This window comes from Megachile rotundata, chromosome 11, assembly GCF_050947335.1.
Source record: "Megachile rotundata isolate GNS110a chromosome 11, iyMegRotu1, whole genome shotgun sequence".
Lineage (NCBI taxonomy): Eukaryota > Metazoa > Arthropoda > Insecta > Hymenoptera > Megachilidae > Megachile > Megachile rotundata.
In genome coordinates this window covers 7,658,047-7,676,304 of record NC_134993.1, presented here as the reverse complement: position 1 = coordinate 7,676,304, position 18,258 = coordinate 7,658,047, and the positions used below count along the sequence as shown (strand labels likewise).

Sequence of the window (18,258 nt, the reverse complement as noted above, 5' to 3'; positions counted from 1 at the left end):
TAATATAATTTAATATTTATCATACTTGGCTTTCTATTTTATAAAATGATATATGTAAAGTTTCTGAACAATTACTTTTTTAAATTCGCAAATTTCTAAATTTTCGAGTTTAAAATTTCTAACTCTATAATTTTTTAAATTTCCAAATTTTCAAATATTCAAATTCCTAAGTTCCAAGATTTTTAAATTTTAACCTTTGAAATCTCCAGACTCTAAAATTTCTAGATTCCTAAATTTTTAAATTCCGAGATTTCGGAATTTTCCAATTCTCATATTCTTAAATTCCAAGGTTTTCTAATTCCAACCTTTTGACATTTCCAAATTCTCATCTTCTCAAATTCCCCAATTTCTAAATTCCCAAATTCATAAATTCTCAAATTCTTCAATTTCCCAATTCCCATATTCTCAAATTCCTAATTCCAACTTTCTAAAATTCTCAAACTCCCAAATACTTAAATATCCAAATTCCTATATTCTCCAATTTCCCAATTCCCATATCCTCAAATTCCTAATTTCAACCTTCAAAAATTTCCAAACTCTCAAATGCTCAAATTCCTAAATTTTTAAATTCCGAGTTTCCAACCTCCTTAAATCCAAAATTTTTAAATTCTTAAATTCCATGTTTCCAACCTTCCAAATTCCCAAACTTCCAAATTCTAAAATTTCCAAATAGCAATCGTCTGAAATTACCAAATCCCCAAACTGCTAAACTTCTAAACTCCCAAATCTCCAAATTTCTAAACTTAAAATCCAGTAATTTGAAAACCTCTATATTTATAAATTAAAAAATTTGTTTCTTTTGAACAATATTGAAAGTCCATATACTTTATCGAATTCCCTATAATTTTTAATCACTTTTACCACGCAATATCCTAATCAATACGTCTACATTTATCACCATTTTCAATCAATCTAATTGAACTTGCCGCCAACAAAAAGTTACAGCGTATCAAAATCAAATATTTCCTTGTAAACATTGTTTACCGAAAAGATTTAATCGATATACACTATTCTACGAAAAAATTCTTCAAAGTAATAACTGTTCATACTTTCGCGAGTAAAAATCTCGTTATCAAAAATTGTACAATACTTTAAAGACATTAATTATCGTATAATAAATGTTTATGACACTATAATCATACACAACATTTTTTTTTAATTTTTAATAGCAATTAAATGAATATTATAATGTCATATATAAATGATTTAATTGCTATTAAAAATTAAATGTATCTTCAGTTATAATAATTAGTCAGTGTGTGCTGTGTTTTTTATTCAAAGAACATAATTTAAATTCCGATAAATGGTGTTGATTCATTTCTCGCTTACGTGTGAGAAACATTGAAATCATTGTCGATAAACTTACTGTGATTCACACTTGTTATTCATTTTGTGTACGTGATGATAATGCATTAATACAAACATCGTTTTTAAAGATACATGCATTTCATTTGAAACATTTTCATCTTCATAGAAGATTAAAATCATTTTTAAAGAATAACATTTTTTCTAATTTTTATAATTATTTTTATATTATAGTTCTATTAATGTTAATTTGTAACATTTCTATTGCTATAAATTAACTATTGTTAAAGAATGTTGTTGTTGTTATAAATTATCTATTGTTACATTTAATATTTAGGAATGATATAATAAATAACAAATGCAGCTAGACTTTTGTTTATAAAAAATTACTGAAAATTCTTTTTATCTCTCAATCATAATCATTCAATATTTTCATTAATTTATTTAAAGTAGATATTTGTACAAACATCTTCGTCTACAAACACAAGAAAATTAAATATTTAATACTAGATAATACTAAATTTAAATTTAATACTAAATATTAAATATTTAATATTTAAATTTAATATTAATATTTAATATTTAATATTTAATATTTAATATTTAATACTAGAATTATCAAACTAGTCTTTCAGAATTTTTATCTCTAATTATAACATTTTTTCAATTATTTTAAATAAAGCTCATAGCATAATCTACTGTACGTTTAATCTATTATTTATTTATTCTTTACTTAAAATTAGTAAAATATATTAAAAAAATTGTAATAGTATAAACTTATTTAAAAAATTTAGTTAATTATACAACATTAATTTGTCAAATTAAAATTACTATAATTCAGATAACACTCATATTTCATTTTACGTTTCATCTTCCATTTTTTATTCAAAATTAAATAGAATACGTCATCAACAACAACTAAAATCTAAGTAAAACATTTAGTTAATTACACAACATCAATTTGCCAAATTAAAATAAATAAATTATTACACATCCATACAATTAAGAATAAAAGCTCAGCAAACAGATTACTCAAATTTGCTAACATTGTTTTAACATACTTCCTGCTTTCCAAGATTTTATAATAAATCTAATTTTAAAAATTGTAGAAACAACGATGTAATTGAGTTCCGTTAATTGTTCAAGGGAACAGATTTAATCTTCCTCCGTACTTTTTAAAGACCTACGAGAAATTTCAAGCGCTAATCACGACATTGCGTCTAATCAGTATAATCATAGTTTATTCTTCAGACCGCTCCTTTCGTGAGCTTACGTCGATTCTACGCCCTCATGAATGACATCATTTCACTGATTATTCGATGACGTCATATTCCACCATTGGCACGCAAAATTCGCATTCTTACGTGGAATTTATAGCATCAAACTACGAGAATAAAAGCATTATGTCACCGGTTTTAATAGATATTACCTAAACGCGAAGAAAACGGTAGAATCTGTCATAATATTCCATCAGAGTTATTAATTGCGTGTCAATTTACGTTTCTTTTCTTACAAAAGCATTCTTTTTTAAGAAAAATGAATTTGAATTTTGAAGCCAGTTTCAAATCCTCCAAATAAAAATTTATAATTGGAGCCATTGATAAAAATTTGTCAAAAAGTTTTCTAAAAGAAACAGAAAAAGAATGCAAAGACTTTAACACTAGATTTAAATGGCGCATGGAACCCAAAATGACGGACCTTAGACTCCTTATTCTAAATTAACAGTTATTAAGAAATTTCTGTAAAGATGCATGTTGATTTTCATCAAGATGAAATAGTTTACGTATCATTTCTAATTTATTCATTTTTCCATTTTAATTTCAATTTAAAAGATGGCCATTGTCTGTAAATGTTAATTGTTTATTTCTCATCCGAAGGAATACTTTTTCCTAAATTCTTCATTGATTTAGATTTATGGATAAATGTATTTTGGACCATTTTTGCACCATATACTAAATTTTTTGAAGGTGAGAACGGACAAGAATTTATCGAGTAATAACAAATAATACATACATAATTTTAACATGTACCCTAATATATATGTCAAAAAATGAAAACATTCATTTGTACTTGTTTCAATTTTTTTACACTGTCAAATGAAAGAATTTGAATGCTAAAGAATTAATGAGCACTGCTTGAAATGCCCACGCAAGAGTTAAAGACTCATAGAAGTACTTAGAGTGACATAATCTGAGGTATCGTGTTACAGCCATAGTTTAAGATGTTCTATATTCACAACTGAAATGAAATTTAAGTCTTTAAAATGAATCCTTGAGTATTGTACTTATACACTTGTACTTGTGTAATATATTTATTTCAATATATTTAAAAATATATATTGAAAATTGTTTGTAGTAAATTACTTATATTTACAAATAAATATCAATACAAAATTCTTAATTGTGTCTATATTGTGTAATATTTAGTAAATATCAGTTTTCTGCAAAAAGGAGCCTGATACAAAAAATATAACACTTTTTGTTTAAAAAAATAGCAGTAGAAAATAAAATAAAATAAAAATAACAGGTAAATAAACAATTGAACATTTATACATTAATATACTTAAATATGTAGCGTTTTTTTCTTGTTTTATTTTATTTTCAATGCACTAGAATGCATTTTACCAATTTTTCGTATAAACTATTTTCTTGTCGAACTAAACGTTGTTATTTCTGCACTCTAATTTTCCGAGTTCTTTGTTTACCATTTTCTTCGCTTCATTCTATCAGCTGACTGTAAAATCAGTCCTGGAACGTGAGGTTCTTGTTTCCTAACAGAGTTAATCGTTACGCTATAGTGTTTGTTACATAACAAAGTTTGCTTCAATAAGTAGTGTCTTTGTTATTTATTTGCATGATTTTTAAAAAAATCGACACTAATTCAAAATCTCGATGAGTAGGATTATACAAGTATTTTATTAATCATAAATTAATATCAATCAATGATATTAAATAATCAATTAATATCATCAATTTACCAATTTTCAATTTTGTATAAGAGAAAGAGATTTATGTAACTGTTCCTTCAAAAACAATGGAATTTATGATAAAGTGTAAGACGCGATTGTTTCTTTGTTATAGAGGCAAAAAATGTTGGAATAGATTTTAAAATGCGATCTCGTGACAATGGATGATTCGAAGCTATTTTTAGACGTACTTGGCATTCACCGTTTCTTTTTTATTCGATTTTTATTAACGTAATAAAAGAAGTCATTTATGTTAATTATACAGGAAACTAAATAGTTGAAATTACGTGTTTGTATGTTAAAAATAAGGCTATCATACTTTTTACGTCTATTTTATAAATAATGACTGATTCAAATGCTTGGCAGAGATATTAACTATTCGCATCACACAATGTTTTATAGCTGATTACATCATTATCAGGTTATTTAATTATGATTTATTTTTCTGCTTCCATTATTTAAGGAGCTCTGTCATTCTGTCCATACCAAAAATTTCTTGCAAAACAATAAAGATGTAAATTTGTATTATCTTATTTTTGTTATTTGTTTAATTTGTATATTATGTATTTAATATTATGTACATATAGATGTAATAAAATAAAATATTCATGTTACAATAGTTAAACTACATGTACATTTACATATACATTTTAACATAATTATTACATATTCTATATACTAACACATTAATAAAACTTCTATTATACAAATAATACAATATAATATATAAATAAAATCTTACTATTTGTAATACAATATAATATTCCATTATCTATGTATAAAACGAGTTGTTTTTATACAACTTTTACATCAACTTAACACAATGAGACTGCTTAATATAATTTAATAAATCTTTCTCTATTTAAAAAGTAGGACTATATAATTACATTTTTTGTAAAACTTATTGCAAACATATTCATCAACATTTTGTGTAATATCTGTTGTTTTATGTGTCACATTAAAAATTTTCTAAATCCATCACCATTTGTACACAAAATAAAATATTTTCAATCTATCTATGTATATTATTTAATTACAAATGATAGCTATAGTCTTCTAATATTCAATATAAATATATTTTATCTCAATTATAAAAACAACAGTAATTTCTGTTTTAAAAATATATTTACAAAAAATATATTTCATGTTTAAAATTTACACAAAAATTTTTAATATTTGCAGTGCGTATCCTTCTGAACAAGTGCATATAAAAATACTGCTTCATATTTCTTATATTATGTGTCCTTTTAAAATTTTATTTATTCGAGTGAAGAATATCTTCATATTGTTCGAAATTAAACGTTTCAATAACACCTTTCGCTTTTCATTTCCAATCAAAGTTGCACCGTCGCGTTATAAAATAACTAATTGAAAATATTGCGTAAGGCTGACTTTCACATGTTTTTAAAGTTTATATTCTTACGCGTTGAGAAAATAGCAGCACACTCGGTATTTCGTCGTGATCGACAAAACTCATGATGCAGGAAACTGTAATTTTTCGTAAGATACCAGTTTATCTTCCGGTACAAGCAGTGGCTGTATCCTTTTTCACACGATTGTCTTGATTCGTCATGTTCCGATTCTGGCCAAATTTTGTAAGGAAGCTACATTTTTCAGAAGGAAACATCTGTGAAAACGGTTTTCGGCAACTCGAACGAAAAGTGTCAAGGTCCATATAAAATCAATTAATCGAACGAAAAGTTTTTACTATTCTAATATTATTCTCTGTTGAGCCGATGATCATAGCAGTCGATGCTCTTATAAAATCAATCAATCCATCAATTCTCTATATTATCGACAGGACACTGTAAGTTCATGAACTGTTCTAAACACATAATCCGCATCTTCAGACCCAGGAAATATACTGCAAACAACATAAAATCAATATTAATAACTGTATGATAAATATATAACATATTAATAAATAAAATCTATATTAATTGAATTTTTACGAAAAGTGAACAAGTGGCGTCATCTCTCCGGTGAACAGGGTGAACTACGCACTTTTTGAACAGTATTTTCATTCGTTCTTATGCACTATCGCTAGATGGTGCCACGGGTATCGTTTTAGTGGGGATCTTTACTCAGGAGAGGATTCCACCTTCCCGACTTACGTTAAATATAATAAATAATTACCCGTTTCCTTAAAGTATATTAACACAGTGTTTGTTATTAGTTTTCAAATATAATAATTAATTACATGTTTCCTTAATGTAAAGGAATCCTTAAAGTTTATTAACTCAGTGTTTGTTATTAGTCTTTAATTCTCCAATTATTCACTAAATTTACTAGTACTAAAAATACTTCACTAACTAATTACAAAGTTTTACTATGTTATCACGTCCATACTTCAATGCATTTTCTGTAAAAGTGCCGTTTCAATACCGGATAAGTGCCATTTTCGACAGGAAAAGACGATAAATATCATAGCGGGAAAAAGTTCACCCTTTGGCGGGACGGCTAAGCGGAAGTAGGTGTCGCCACAGAAACCCTTAAAAATAATTATTCTGATTTGAGAATCTCTAGTTTAACATTCTCATTTTATTCTCAACATTTTTTTTACTTCTTATTTAATTCTTCAATAATATAATCACTTTTTTAAATTTTAGATTTATAATTTATAATTTTCAGTAATTGCAATTTGTTCCGTTAGGTGGAATACTTCCATGGCAACATAGCTCCTTCTACGCAGCAATAATTCTAAAATGACAATCGGGCGGTAGCAACGCGCCATGCAGATTCATTTTGTACGACAACAGTTGAAATTCAATCATTGAATTGTGTTGTGTTGGGAAGCTAAGAAGTATTTTCTGCTGGTTCAGAAGTACAACGAATGCTGTTCATTATGTGGAAGAATCTCCTTATTTCTTTTTTCAAATTGCATTGCGACGTTATTTGCGTAATTTTCAGTAAGAATGGTAAGGGTATTCGATGAGATCCCGGAAACTGTAAGTACAAAAATTATTAATGCAGGTATTTTTTAAATATTAAATGGTTTGCAAATATATTTTTAATAATCTTTTCTTGTCATATATATTTAATTCTTTGAAGTAACCAAATAATGCAAATGAACAACAATATTTATTATAAACCAATGGAACAAAGTAACGCAACAAAAGGAAATATAACAAAATATATGCTTTTTAATGCTTATAACGTTTTTTATGTGTATAGTATAAAATATAGATATAGATATTCAATAAAGGACAGATATTAAAAATAGTAATGTGTGAATTTAAAAGAAAAATTAATCTCCATACAGATGAACTAAATGTCCTAATACTTCAAATGATATTCAGCAATTAATTCTGCCTATTCTGAATGTTTAAGTTAATCAAAGTGGAAAATGATGAGTATAATTAAACATATTTAATATTTGGGACACTACAAATAATTAATCACGAAAACATGTCATGAACATTGTTTAATTAATATTTTCAAATTTTAAGTAATTCAAAATTTTTTCTTTCACAAATGTAGATTCTTGTTATTCTATAAGAAAGTATAAATTTTACCTTTTGGATTAAGCATATGTGATTATAATTTTACATTGCTTACTTATAAGAGAAATTGCGTTTATCTTAATTGCTTCTTTAATCGTAGGACCATTGCAACATTTACATTATAATTTATTTTTTTTATTTTGGACAATTTTGCCAAGTTCCATAAAAATTCAGATATGATCATTTTCAAAACTATATCCAGCTTTAATATTTAGAATTACTTCTAAGTTTAAAAGTATTTTATTTTGCTTACAAGAGATTATGAAGGAACGATACTCTAATTTTAATAAAACTTTGCGTAAATAATTATTAGACCTATTTAAGAGGTCAAGTGTAATTTGTTTATGCCCATTTTTTTCTTTGAGAGACATATTAACCCATTCATCCAAACTACATGGAACAATTTTGTATAAAATAACAAAATTTGATATTCTTAAGAAATAGGTACATATTTTCTATAATTTTGTTAAACTTGTGAGATCAAAAATTCATAGTTATAATGGAGAAAATGTATGTTATTCGAACAAAAGCGGTTTTAATAATCTTAGATAGGGCTAATAAATATGTATGCAAATCATAATTTTTCAACAAAATCGGACTGTATCTGTCCCTCATGTTCTCTTCTTAAATTTATTTTATATGCAAACTTAAAACTGCGTGACACCAATGTAAATCTATAAAAGTACAAAATTATAAAAATAATATAAAGGTATTGAAGTACAAATGGAATAATATTATCATGCTGATTTTAACATGCTGTAGTTCTTTCTTGATTAAAATGCAAAGCGTATTATTTTTGATCTGAAAACCCAAAAACACTTCTTGTATCCATACATATTCAGACATGCCAATCTATAATTATGAGAGACAATTATGATTTTCTCTAATAGAAACAAAATATATTTGATTCAATATTGCTTTGACGATTCTCTTGTTGTACAGCATAGTTTTTCTTGTAACTTCCTACATAAGTATTTATATTTATTTAGGAAGTAGATTGCAAATCATATTGTTTTCCGTTTATGTTTGTTTTTAAACTAAGATATCCATCAGCATGAAGCTTTTAACTCAAAATCATTTGTTTCATAATAGCAAACTCCTGCAAAGGCCATTGTTGAATTTGATGCGTAATCATTTGTTGATAATTTTATACATAAATCCTGCGTTATGGCCAGGGGTGTCCAACAGAAAAGAGTGATAAATCACTCAGTTGCAACCCACCATTCTGCCTCCATGAATGAATATTTTCTGATGCCTTACAGTTGATTATTTTATAATAAATAATTTCTCTTATTACTTGATTTATATATAACATTTGCCTTTATTCTATCTGTTTATATTGCTCTTGACGTTGAGGTAAAGATGTTGGGGTAAAGATTGGAAATGGTGTCCTGAAGGTGCTGTTACAAGCCAGGAGGGCACAGCCACGTGGGTGGGGCTGTATTTGGTTATGGTAATTGTTACTAGGCTAACTCAAGGTTGTTAATTAACCTGAGCGTCAAAGGATTTTAGACGTGAAGACTAGCCGACGTATGGTTAACGCCGGGTGTCGCAGAAATGTGTAATATGTCTCGTAACTAGATTTTAACGGTATACCTCAAGCGGTTAAGATAAACCAACAGGTAAGTTTTTGTACTTGGGTTATAATCAATTGAGGCAGAATTAAATATAAAAATGAATAATACAATATATTCTTTGCCAAAATTGGGTTCTACAAGTGGTTTAGTATACTTGTCTTATTTATTAAACAAAGGATATTACTAAATGAAATAAAATATATATAAGGAAGACGCGCAACTGCACGTGGCAACGTGCATCGCCGGTAACCGCATAAAACAGACTCTTTAACCCTTTGCGGACTAACGCCGCATATATGCGTTCTGCGCAAATCATCAAATTGGCCGAAGAACTCGTATATGCGTTTGGCGAAAACAGTTGATTGAGCCGAGAAACGCACATATGTGTCCCACGTAAATACGTGGGTATGGCCGAGAAACTTAAATATGCGTTCCGCGAAAACAATTGATAGAGCCGAGAAACGCGTATATGTGTGCATGCACATAAATCTGTGCATGTACATATAATATGTACAGAATTTGACTTGGAATGCTATGAACGAAAACCGCGTTAAAGCAGAAATATGCGCTGGCAATTTTTAATGACTATCGCGGCAGGAGCTCGGCCCCACGGTACGGTTCACTTCGAACCATCCCGTCCGCAAAGGGTTAAACAAACGATTGCATACTTTAATATTACTGCTGTTGCGTATATGCCTTGCGGGGATAGGGACTTTAGGGATTTTCGCGACGTGGGTAAGGTGCCCGTGGAACGCTAAAGCGTTCTGCTCGAAGCGCGATAAATGAATAAGTCTTTTACGTTAAACTTCTGTTTATTTTCTAAGTTACAACAGAGGCGATGCAAGGAAAATTTGTACTGACTCTCTGCTCGTACGATATCGTTCTGACTTGGCGGAAAGAAGTCTTTTCGCGATTTCGGTCGTTCCCCTCTTCGCTGGAATTTTGGGTCCTCCCTGGTCCAATGGTGGTGGCGTCCGTCCCGTCCGGTGGTGGGGTCCATCTCCTGGTCCTGGTCCACCCTCAAGTGAGTGGAGGTGGAGGCGCTCTGCCAAGGGTCAAGACGATATCGTGCACATGTGTTTAGGGAAAGCGTGGGACTCAGAGAAACTAACGAAAGTTTGAAAAACAACTTATGTCGATGAGGATGCAACTCTCGAGTAAATTTACGACCCTCTTGTGCTGCATGAATAGACGCTTCGTCGCAAGAGATCTGCTAATTTCAAGGATCGAACGTGACTTATTGTTAGTAAATGTTGAATTTTCCACGGTCCGTAATATGGTAAACTAGTCTTTAGAATTTTCTAAGTGCCTTGTTTTCGTTCTCTGGCCCTGTAGCTTTCCCTCGTTCGCTCGCACATGGAAAATATTTTAAACAATGAATTTCCTGTACGCCATAGACACATGTTCGGTTTTCAAATCTCGCTCTTAATTTATATTTACAGATCAAGAGGCGCAATTTCTTCGTAACAATATTCACGCGGATCAATCGCCCTACTACTTGAGTCAAATTTCAAGCGATAGCGTTACACTGCCAACTGATTTGCAGTCTAGAGAGATATTAATACCAACACGTGGTACTTTGGATACTAAGTGGTGTGGCATTGCAGCTGATTACTGGATGGTTTTTATCGTCTTTTTTTTAAGAAATCGTACGGCGACCACGATACAATATTGTCGTCAGTTGGCAAGACAATTCATTCTCCTTACATGATTTCAAAATACTGTTCTTTGGTAACAAATGTTCATCTTTAGAGATTACCTCATACTAGCCTCAGCTGACTTTCGCAAAATGATACAGCTTGTTCATGACTAGGTTAGTATTCCATAGAAGAATGGCGTGAACCCATATTATGATCATCTTGACAAAATAAAACTTTGCCAAATGTCATAGCTCATGAAATGTTGCATAATTCTAATGTCTTTTTAATCCCTTGAATTGTGCCTGCCGCGTTTGAGACTCTGTCCATGGTGTTTTGACTTGTTATTTCACATGGGATGGAGTATATTGCAGTTTCCAGCTAAAATAAAGTTTCTATGAATTTTTAATTCTTTAAAGAAGTCGTTCCATTCTTGTAGAGAAAAGGAGTATTAGGCCATTAATGCATGGTGTATGCGTCCCTAACCAATATAGTTGCCATGATTTTTCAATTCTTTAAAGAAGTCGTTCCATTCTTGTAGAGGAAAGGAATATTGGGCCATTAATGCATGTGTTACATCCGAGGAATATTCCTTTTCCGTCGGTATTCGGGTCGCGACCGAATTGACTCGCAGGAATGCATTAATGCGGCATTCTGCGAAAGCGATCGCGTAACTCCAAAATGTGCATGAGTGACAAATGAGAACTCGATTTGGCACACTTTCGGGTACAAAAACCGCCGACAAACGCGAGTAAAGAGTTGATTGTTCGTGACTTTATACTTCGAGGTTTCCTTCGCGCTCGGCCAGCGGTCATTCGTGTATCGTATCTCCGGGTCTGATAATACAATACAGGACCCGTAAACAGTTAATTCCGGGAGTGCGTGCGCCATCGCGTAGGTCCACCGCGAAAGATAAGACTATCATCGACGTCTAGAGGGGCGAAGCAGTACCCGAAACCAAGCCACAATCAGTCACGAGTGTAAGTGCGTGTGAGAGAGAGAGAGAGAGAGATCAGCATTGTAAGTAAGGAACATATACAATAAAATCTAGTATAACCAACAAAAGGCTTAGTCAGTTCGGAAATAGCCTCCATCGAATTCCCCTGATTAGGCTAGAAATCGGAAACCGGCTAAGGTCAAGGTGTGCGTCAGCACTTTAAGGTTAAAGAACCGCAGAATAGGCTGCGACGTAACACATGGAGTATGCGTTTCCATGATTTTTCAATTCTTTAAAGAAGTCGTTCCATTCTTGTGGAGGAAAGGAATATTGGACCATTAAGGGGGTCGTCCTATGTGGCGGCCGGTTTTTTTCGCTTTTTTGGGAAATTTTTTTAAACGAACTATGGAAACACAGTGGCTTGGCATTTTTACTATATATTTATTAACATTTTAACAGTAATCTAGAATTTTTTGAAGCCAAAATATTGAATACAATTGCCTTTACAGCTATCGAAAGAGACCTGTGCGAAGAAATAATCGATCGCTGGCTGACATGATTCAGGCTGTTCTGCTCATCTGAAATGAAAAAGTCAAACGGTATTTTAATCTGTAGACCTATGGCTATAGCCGGAACTAGAACTAAGTCAAAATTACTTCCTTTCTTATCACTTCTTCTTTTCGCTTTGTCAAACTGCTTGTCAACGAGGTACTGAACTAAATGCTGAGCGGTCAGTCACAGTATTTTTACCAAAAGACACCCCCGCCTTCCCTTCTTCGTAACTAGATCCCCAGCGGACAGCATTTCTCCTTTTTTTCTTTTCTCTTGTAAGCAATACAACGTCGGGTTACTTACCTTTTCCAAACATACCTGTGCCTCCTTTTAAACAATCAGTCCTGCAACACTCGATGGCCAAGTCAAGCCAAGGGCCATCGTTAAACATCAGGACCGTCATTCCTAAAAGAACCTCCTCAGGTCACACAGAGGTTAAGTCCCTATCATAAATTATACTAAAGTAAAATACTGTAGGCTAGTTGTCTTCGACGACCCTCAAAAATAAGCTGCCGCAAACATGTGTAAAACGCGGCGAGCTCGGCGCATCTGGCGTGCGCTCCGAATACCTGCTCCGTTCTAGGTCTGTAACTTTTTAACGACGTCGAATATCGAAAAATCCTTTTACCTGCATATTCTATAGACATTATAGAAGTAATCTAGCGGAAAAAAAAAATTTCGATTTTTTGGACCCATCACACCGGACGACCCCCTTAATGTAGGATGTATACGTTTCCAACCAATATATTTTCCATGATTTTTCAATTCTTTAAAGAAGTCGTTCCATTTTTGTAGAGGAAAGGAATGTTGGGCTACTAATGCATTATGTTTGCGTTTCCAACCAATATATTGTAGTAGGTGGTGAGGTTCGAGCGTCGTCTATTCGAAGGTAGTACCACTGTTGGTTAAGCCGCGGGCGTGGCAAGCTTCTTGGGCGGAGGGCGTATGCACACTCTGCCTTCGTAAGTGAATAGCTGGTCCCAACTGCGGGGACATTTGACGTGATGAAGTAATAGGCGAGTGGCTACCAATTCGGGGTTAGCCGGCGGTACTTGAAGTATGCGGCCAATTTGCTGCACTCGCCGTACACTGGCGATCCACGTTTTTCTGTTATTGTTTCATATAAAGCCTTGGGAGATGTCACGGTATAGATATTCACGAACAACTGGATTCGTTGCGTTGAGCTTAAAAAATGCCGAGAAGCGATCTCTCGACGACGCGAAAAGTCCGAACGTCGGGATCCTCAACCGTCCCGGACAGGGGCCCCCGGGTTTACCCTTCTAACTTAAACTAATTTCCCTACGATACATAGCCACTCCGGTCACACTTTGCAGAACCTGCCCGTGAATGGCAAGCCAGGTGGATGACAACCCACGATATGGTAATCTCGATTTCGCGCTCTTTTACATAGATAGTGGTAAATGAGGGGGCTTACCAAGGTGTCCAGACACGGGGCGCAATGGTTCGGGATGACTTTTTCCTCACGGAACGATAAAAAACTCTTAGGATAACTCGGAACGCTAGGCAAGTGCCAAATACAGAATAAGGATCCGCGAGCCCTTGCGCCGGTATTAGGACACCTCGTAGCCTTCCCCCACCCTCGGCCGGAGTTTCCGAATTCTAGCGAAGTCTTCTTCGGCAGGACCTCCTCCGGTTCCACAGCCTCTCTTCCTCTATCGTTAGGGCCGAAGCGGGGAAGCGGCACTTTTCTTCGGCGAACGTCGTTCTCTCGCTGGCCTTTCTCCTCTTACTTCGCAGCCTCTCTTGGTCTATCGTAGGGTTCAAGCGGGGTAGCGGCAGGGTAGTGGCGCGTTCCCTCGACGTACGTCGTTCCCTCGTTGATCGTGACGTCATTCTCCGGCGGTACATACAAAATAATACAGCGGCAGATTTCTTTCGTACGATATTATACGCGCTTCGTTCACTCTCTAGATGGTTTCTGCCCCCGACCTATGACCTTTCCGGTCTCCCGAGGAGGCTCCTTGAGACGGGTATAAAATACCACAACATACAGCTGGCCGTGATCGAAGACGCTGTCCTTCAGGTATATTCCGACGCGCTGAAGTGTCTGGCCTTGCGACTTGTTTATAGTCATAGCGAATGCGACCTTCACCGGGAATTGCTCACGGCTAAATGCGACTCCCAGGGTACTGTTGCTTGGTGTTAATCTTACTCTGGGAATTATCGCTTCTTGGCCAATGTGAGTGCCGGTTATTATTTTGGCGCGGAATATCCGACTGCCAAGAGAGGTGATACGCAGCCTGGTTCCGTTCACCAGACCATCGACCGGAGACATATTTCGGATTAGTAGAACAATAGCACCGACTCGGAGACGCAGTTTGTGCGGAGGCAGGCCAGCCACTTCGACATGGTTCAATAGTTCTGGCGGATAATCTATAATCGCTTCGGCGGACGGATCAATGAGTTTATCTTCCGAGAAATAAACTCGTTATTCTCCTTCGAGCGAGTCCAGTATAATATTATTAATAAAGTCGCAGTGATCATTGTGGGGACAAAGCAAGGCATGAACGGGGTTCGGCTGTGTAAGATTTCGGTTATAAACCCAGTCAATTAGGTCTCGAGGCGACCCATGAAATAATACGTCTTGCGGGATACTGGTTATGTCCGCGTCGGGAACGTTGGCGGAACCGTCGCCAATAGTGAGAAGGTACGCGGCAAAATCAACTTCTCCCGGTCCAATACGTATGTTTTGCGTCAGATGAAGCAACTTTAATTGCGACCAAAGGGGACTGCTACGAATGGACTCGGCGATGTTCGAACCTGCGGGCGCGTTTGGAATGACAGGTGCACATTGCCGGAAATCACCACCAAGTAATATTATCTTACCTCCGAACGGCAGTTGACTATTGCCCGTTATATCCTTAAGCATACGGTCCATCGCCATTAGTGCCCGTCGCTCGCACATGGACGCCTCATCCATGATAATCAGTATTGCAGCCATCAAGCGTTGGCCTGCGTCACAGTAGGTGGGGTTCTCGGGAATTGTGCGGTGGTTCAACGGCGATGATCCAATGGGAATGAGGGATTTGTCGCTTCTGTATCTCTACAGAGTAGCCGTAGTATCGGCAAGGACCGAAGAATGCCTCTTTTGTAACCAAATTCTTGAAGCGCTTTTGCTTGCAATGGAAAACACGATTGCCGATATCGGGCCTTAAGTCGTGTTTATTTTCTGGATTGATACTATCTTCAATCTCAGGCCACGCAGGGTTGGCTGTAAAAGTTACAAAGAACGTTGCAGCACCAAGTTGTATGGACATGGCTCACTTGTCGTGCATAATATTTAATGCATGACGGGGTCCGCCGATGGACGATGATGGCAGCAAGACAGGTACACTGGGAGTGATGCCCACTTGGACGTCAACCGATTGCACGCGTCCCGATTCAACGCGTTCCAGTTCAAAGCGGTACCGATTGGACGCGTTCCGCCTCGAAGCAGTGCCGAATGGACCTCTTTTTTTTTTTTTTATCGGGGGGAAAATCTTCCAAAGATACCCCGCACCCCTTGGGGAGGGTGCGGGGTTATGCGGGATTTCTACCCGCTAAAAACCCCACGGCGACCTTCTCTGTCTGGGGGCGCTCCGGGACCTTTTTGGTACTACAATACTTTCCGGTGCGCCCCCCCTTTTGCACTTTGGTGCCCTCATCCGGAGGGTCTAATGGACCCCCCATTGGCACCATCCTTTCAACGCCCAGCTCCGGGAGGTCGCGCCCAGAGCTGGCTCCACCGTGGTCCATGTGCAATGGCGCCTGGGGCCACAGCCCCAGACGCCTGCGGCCCCGACGGGTCTGCTCGCTGCAGACCCGTCCTTTCGTCCTCCCAAAAAACATGGGAGGGTAAAGCTGCGCTTGTCGCAGTCGCATTCCCTCTCATAAGGGGGCGTCCTAGCCACGGCGGCCACGGGAGCTACCCCGTGCCGCCGTACGCCCCCTTCTACTCCCGCGGGCGGAAGCGCTACCTCCCCCTCCGCCGCCTCCTTTTGCGACATGACAATCTCGCAAAAGGAGGCGAAAGCTGACCATGACCTCTCACTGGCAAGGATTCCATGAATCACTGACGCCAGCGAGAGGTCCCAGCCAATATAACACTGAAGTGCTACCCGGTGCCCTGCAAAAGCAGGGCACTCCATCAATGTGTGCTCTGCATTATCATGCGGAGCATCACAGTGGCGACAGCATGGTGTCTCCTCTTTTCCTATCCGCCACAGGTACCCACCGAAGCATCCATGTCCGGTGAGTACCTGGGTCATCCGGTAGGTGATCCTTCCGAAGCCGTGATCCTGCCATTCCTGTAGAACTGGCAGGACCGGCCCTACGGTGCGCTGCTCGGTGCAGCGACGTATAAGGTCGCCACGCTAGTTCGTCAGCGCGAACCGAAGGGCCTGGCGCTGCAGAGCTTCAACTTCGGACTCCAGCCGGGGAATCCCCTGCTGACGGAGGTCACGGAGGCGCCAGAAAACTCTGGCGTCTCCCTCCGCCATATAATGGAAGGGGACAAACCCGGCTAGAGTCATCGCCGCCCCATAGGAGACCGTGCGGTACCCTCTGAACGATCTGATGGCCAGCCGACGCTGCACTCGACCCAGCAATTTCTTGCTGGTCGGGTTAGCCATCAAAAGTGCCGAATGGACCTACCCTAACCCAACCTAACCTAATCTAACAGCTTCGAGTTGGAACGTATCGTATCGGTAGAGCTTCGAAATGGAACGCTTCGAATTGGAACGCGTCGAGTCGGGACCGTTCAATCGGGACGCGTCCATTCGGTCGACGTCCAAGTAGGACACCCCCATACACTGGTCTCTGGATTGGCGGCAGCAGATCGGTCGTTCGTCAGAAAGTTTCTGCGAGCGGGATTGTTGAAGTCACCGATGTTCTGCAAGAAATCTCGGCGGAGTGCAGTCTGGTTCTTTTGTAACCATTGAAGCTTGTCTTCTTGAACGCGCAGAGCCTTGTCCACCAACCATTGCTGGAACAACTTGCCAATGTCATGCAAGTATTCCAGATCGTCGCGAATGGGCATTTGATAAGCGGCGTGTTCGCGAATTATCACATATTTCCGGACCTCGGTTGTAATAGCATGACGGATACCCGTATGCCATCCGATCATAGAGTACGGATCGAGAAGAGGGTAGAGCATGGCGTCAAGGAGTGGATTAACGATCTTAACCATTTGTAAAGGGTCGGTGTTAGGAATGGCACGATGTTGAATTAGAAGTTGGTGTTGTTGGCGCGGAAGACCATAATGGTCGCCATACAACACTGCTACATTTTCGCGTGTAGTCGAAAGATTTGTCTGTCCAACGTGTATACCGGCGGCAGCAGGACCAAGCAACAACTGTATATGTACAGTAGAGCGTGGTTGTTTTCGACAAATCATTTCCTGCTCTTTTTCGTACGCATGAAGGTACTGTTGAGCGAGGGCTGAGTTTTCCTGCATAATCATATTGATGTCGTGGAGTATCCGTGGATTCAATTTAGTGGCCTCGTAGCGGAGTCTTGTGGCTGTTTCAGTATTGCAAAAATACGCAGACCCATACGGCATATTTGCGTTTGTACGCGAACTATCTTCTTGGTGCAAGGCCAATACGGTGAAAGATTTCTCCTCTACCAATGAGATAGTAAGCGCCAGGCGGAGGGTTGTCAATTTTAAAACCCAGAGAGCAGAAGCTAAAAGCGGAATTCAGGTAGCGGCTGTTATCCTGAAAATAGTTGAAATCTATGTGGTCTGGGTTGGTGAACACCTCACGCAGGTACGGGTGGATCG

At 36.8% G+C, this 18,258-nt stretch overlaps 2 protein-coding genes and 1 long non-coding RNA gene across 4 annotated transcripts; 1 reads left to right on the top strand and 2 right to left on the bottom strand.

Annotated features, from left to right (window-relative positions):
* The first annotated feature begins 6,751 nt into the window (after positions 1–6,751).
* Positions 6,752–11,299, top strand: LOC143265442 (uncharacterized). 2 transcript variants are annotated; one of them, XR_013040004.1, is made up of 3 exons: positions 6,780–9,395; positions 10,175–10,592; positions 10,793–11,299. It is a non-coding gene; the product is annotated as an uncharacterized LOC143265442 (long non-coding RNA). The 2 variants fall into 2 exon arrangements; XR_013040003.1 differs by having other exon boundaries at positions 6,752–9,395; positions 10,175–11,299.
* A 3,626-nt stretch (positions 11,300–14,925) lies between these two features.
* LOC143265404 (uncharacterized) lies at positions 14,926–15,417 on the bottom strand. The gene has a single exon (XM_076537233.1). The coding sequence runs from the start codon at positions 15,415–15,417 to the stop codon at positions 14,926–14,928; it is 492 nt and encodes a 163-aa protein (XP_076393348.1).
* A 1,818-nt stretch (positions 15,418–17,235) lies between these two features.
* LOC143265403 (uncharacterized) lies at positions 17,236–18,036 on the bottom strand. Its single transcript, XM_076537232.1, has one exon. It carries the CDS (start codon positions 18,034–18,036, stop codon positions 17,236–17,238), a length of 801 nt encoding a protein of 266 aa, XP_076393347.1.
* Between the last annotated feature and the right edge of the window lie 222 nt (positions 18,037–18,258).

Excerpts from the sequence above, each read along its gene's own strand:
- LOC143265404 (XM_076537233.1), bottom strand. The coding sequence starts at position 15,417 with ATGGATGAGGCGTCCATGTGCGAGCGACGGGCACTAATGGCGATGGAC.
- LOC143265403 (XM_076537232.1), bottom strand. The coding sequence starts at position 18,036 with ATGCCGTATGGGTCTGCGTATTTTTGCAATACTGAAACAGCCACAAGA.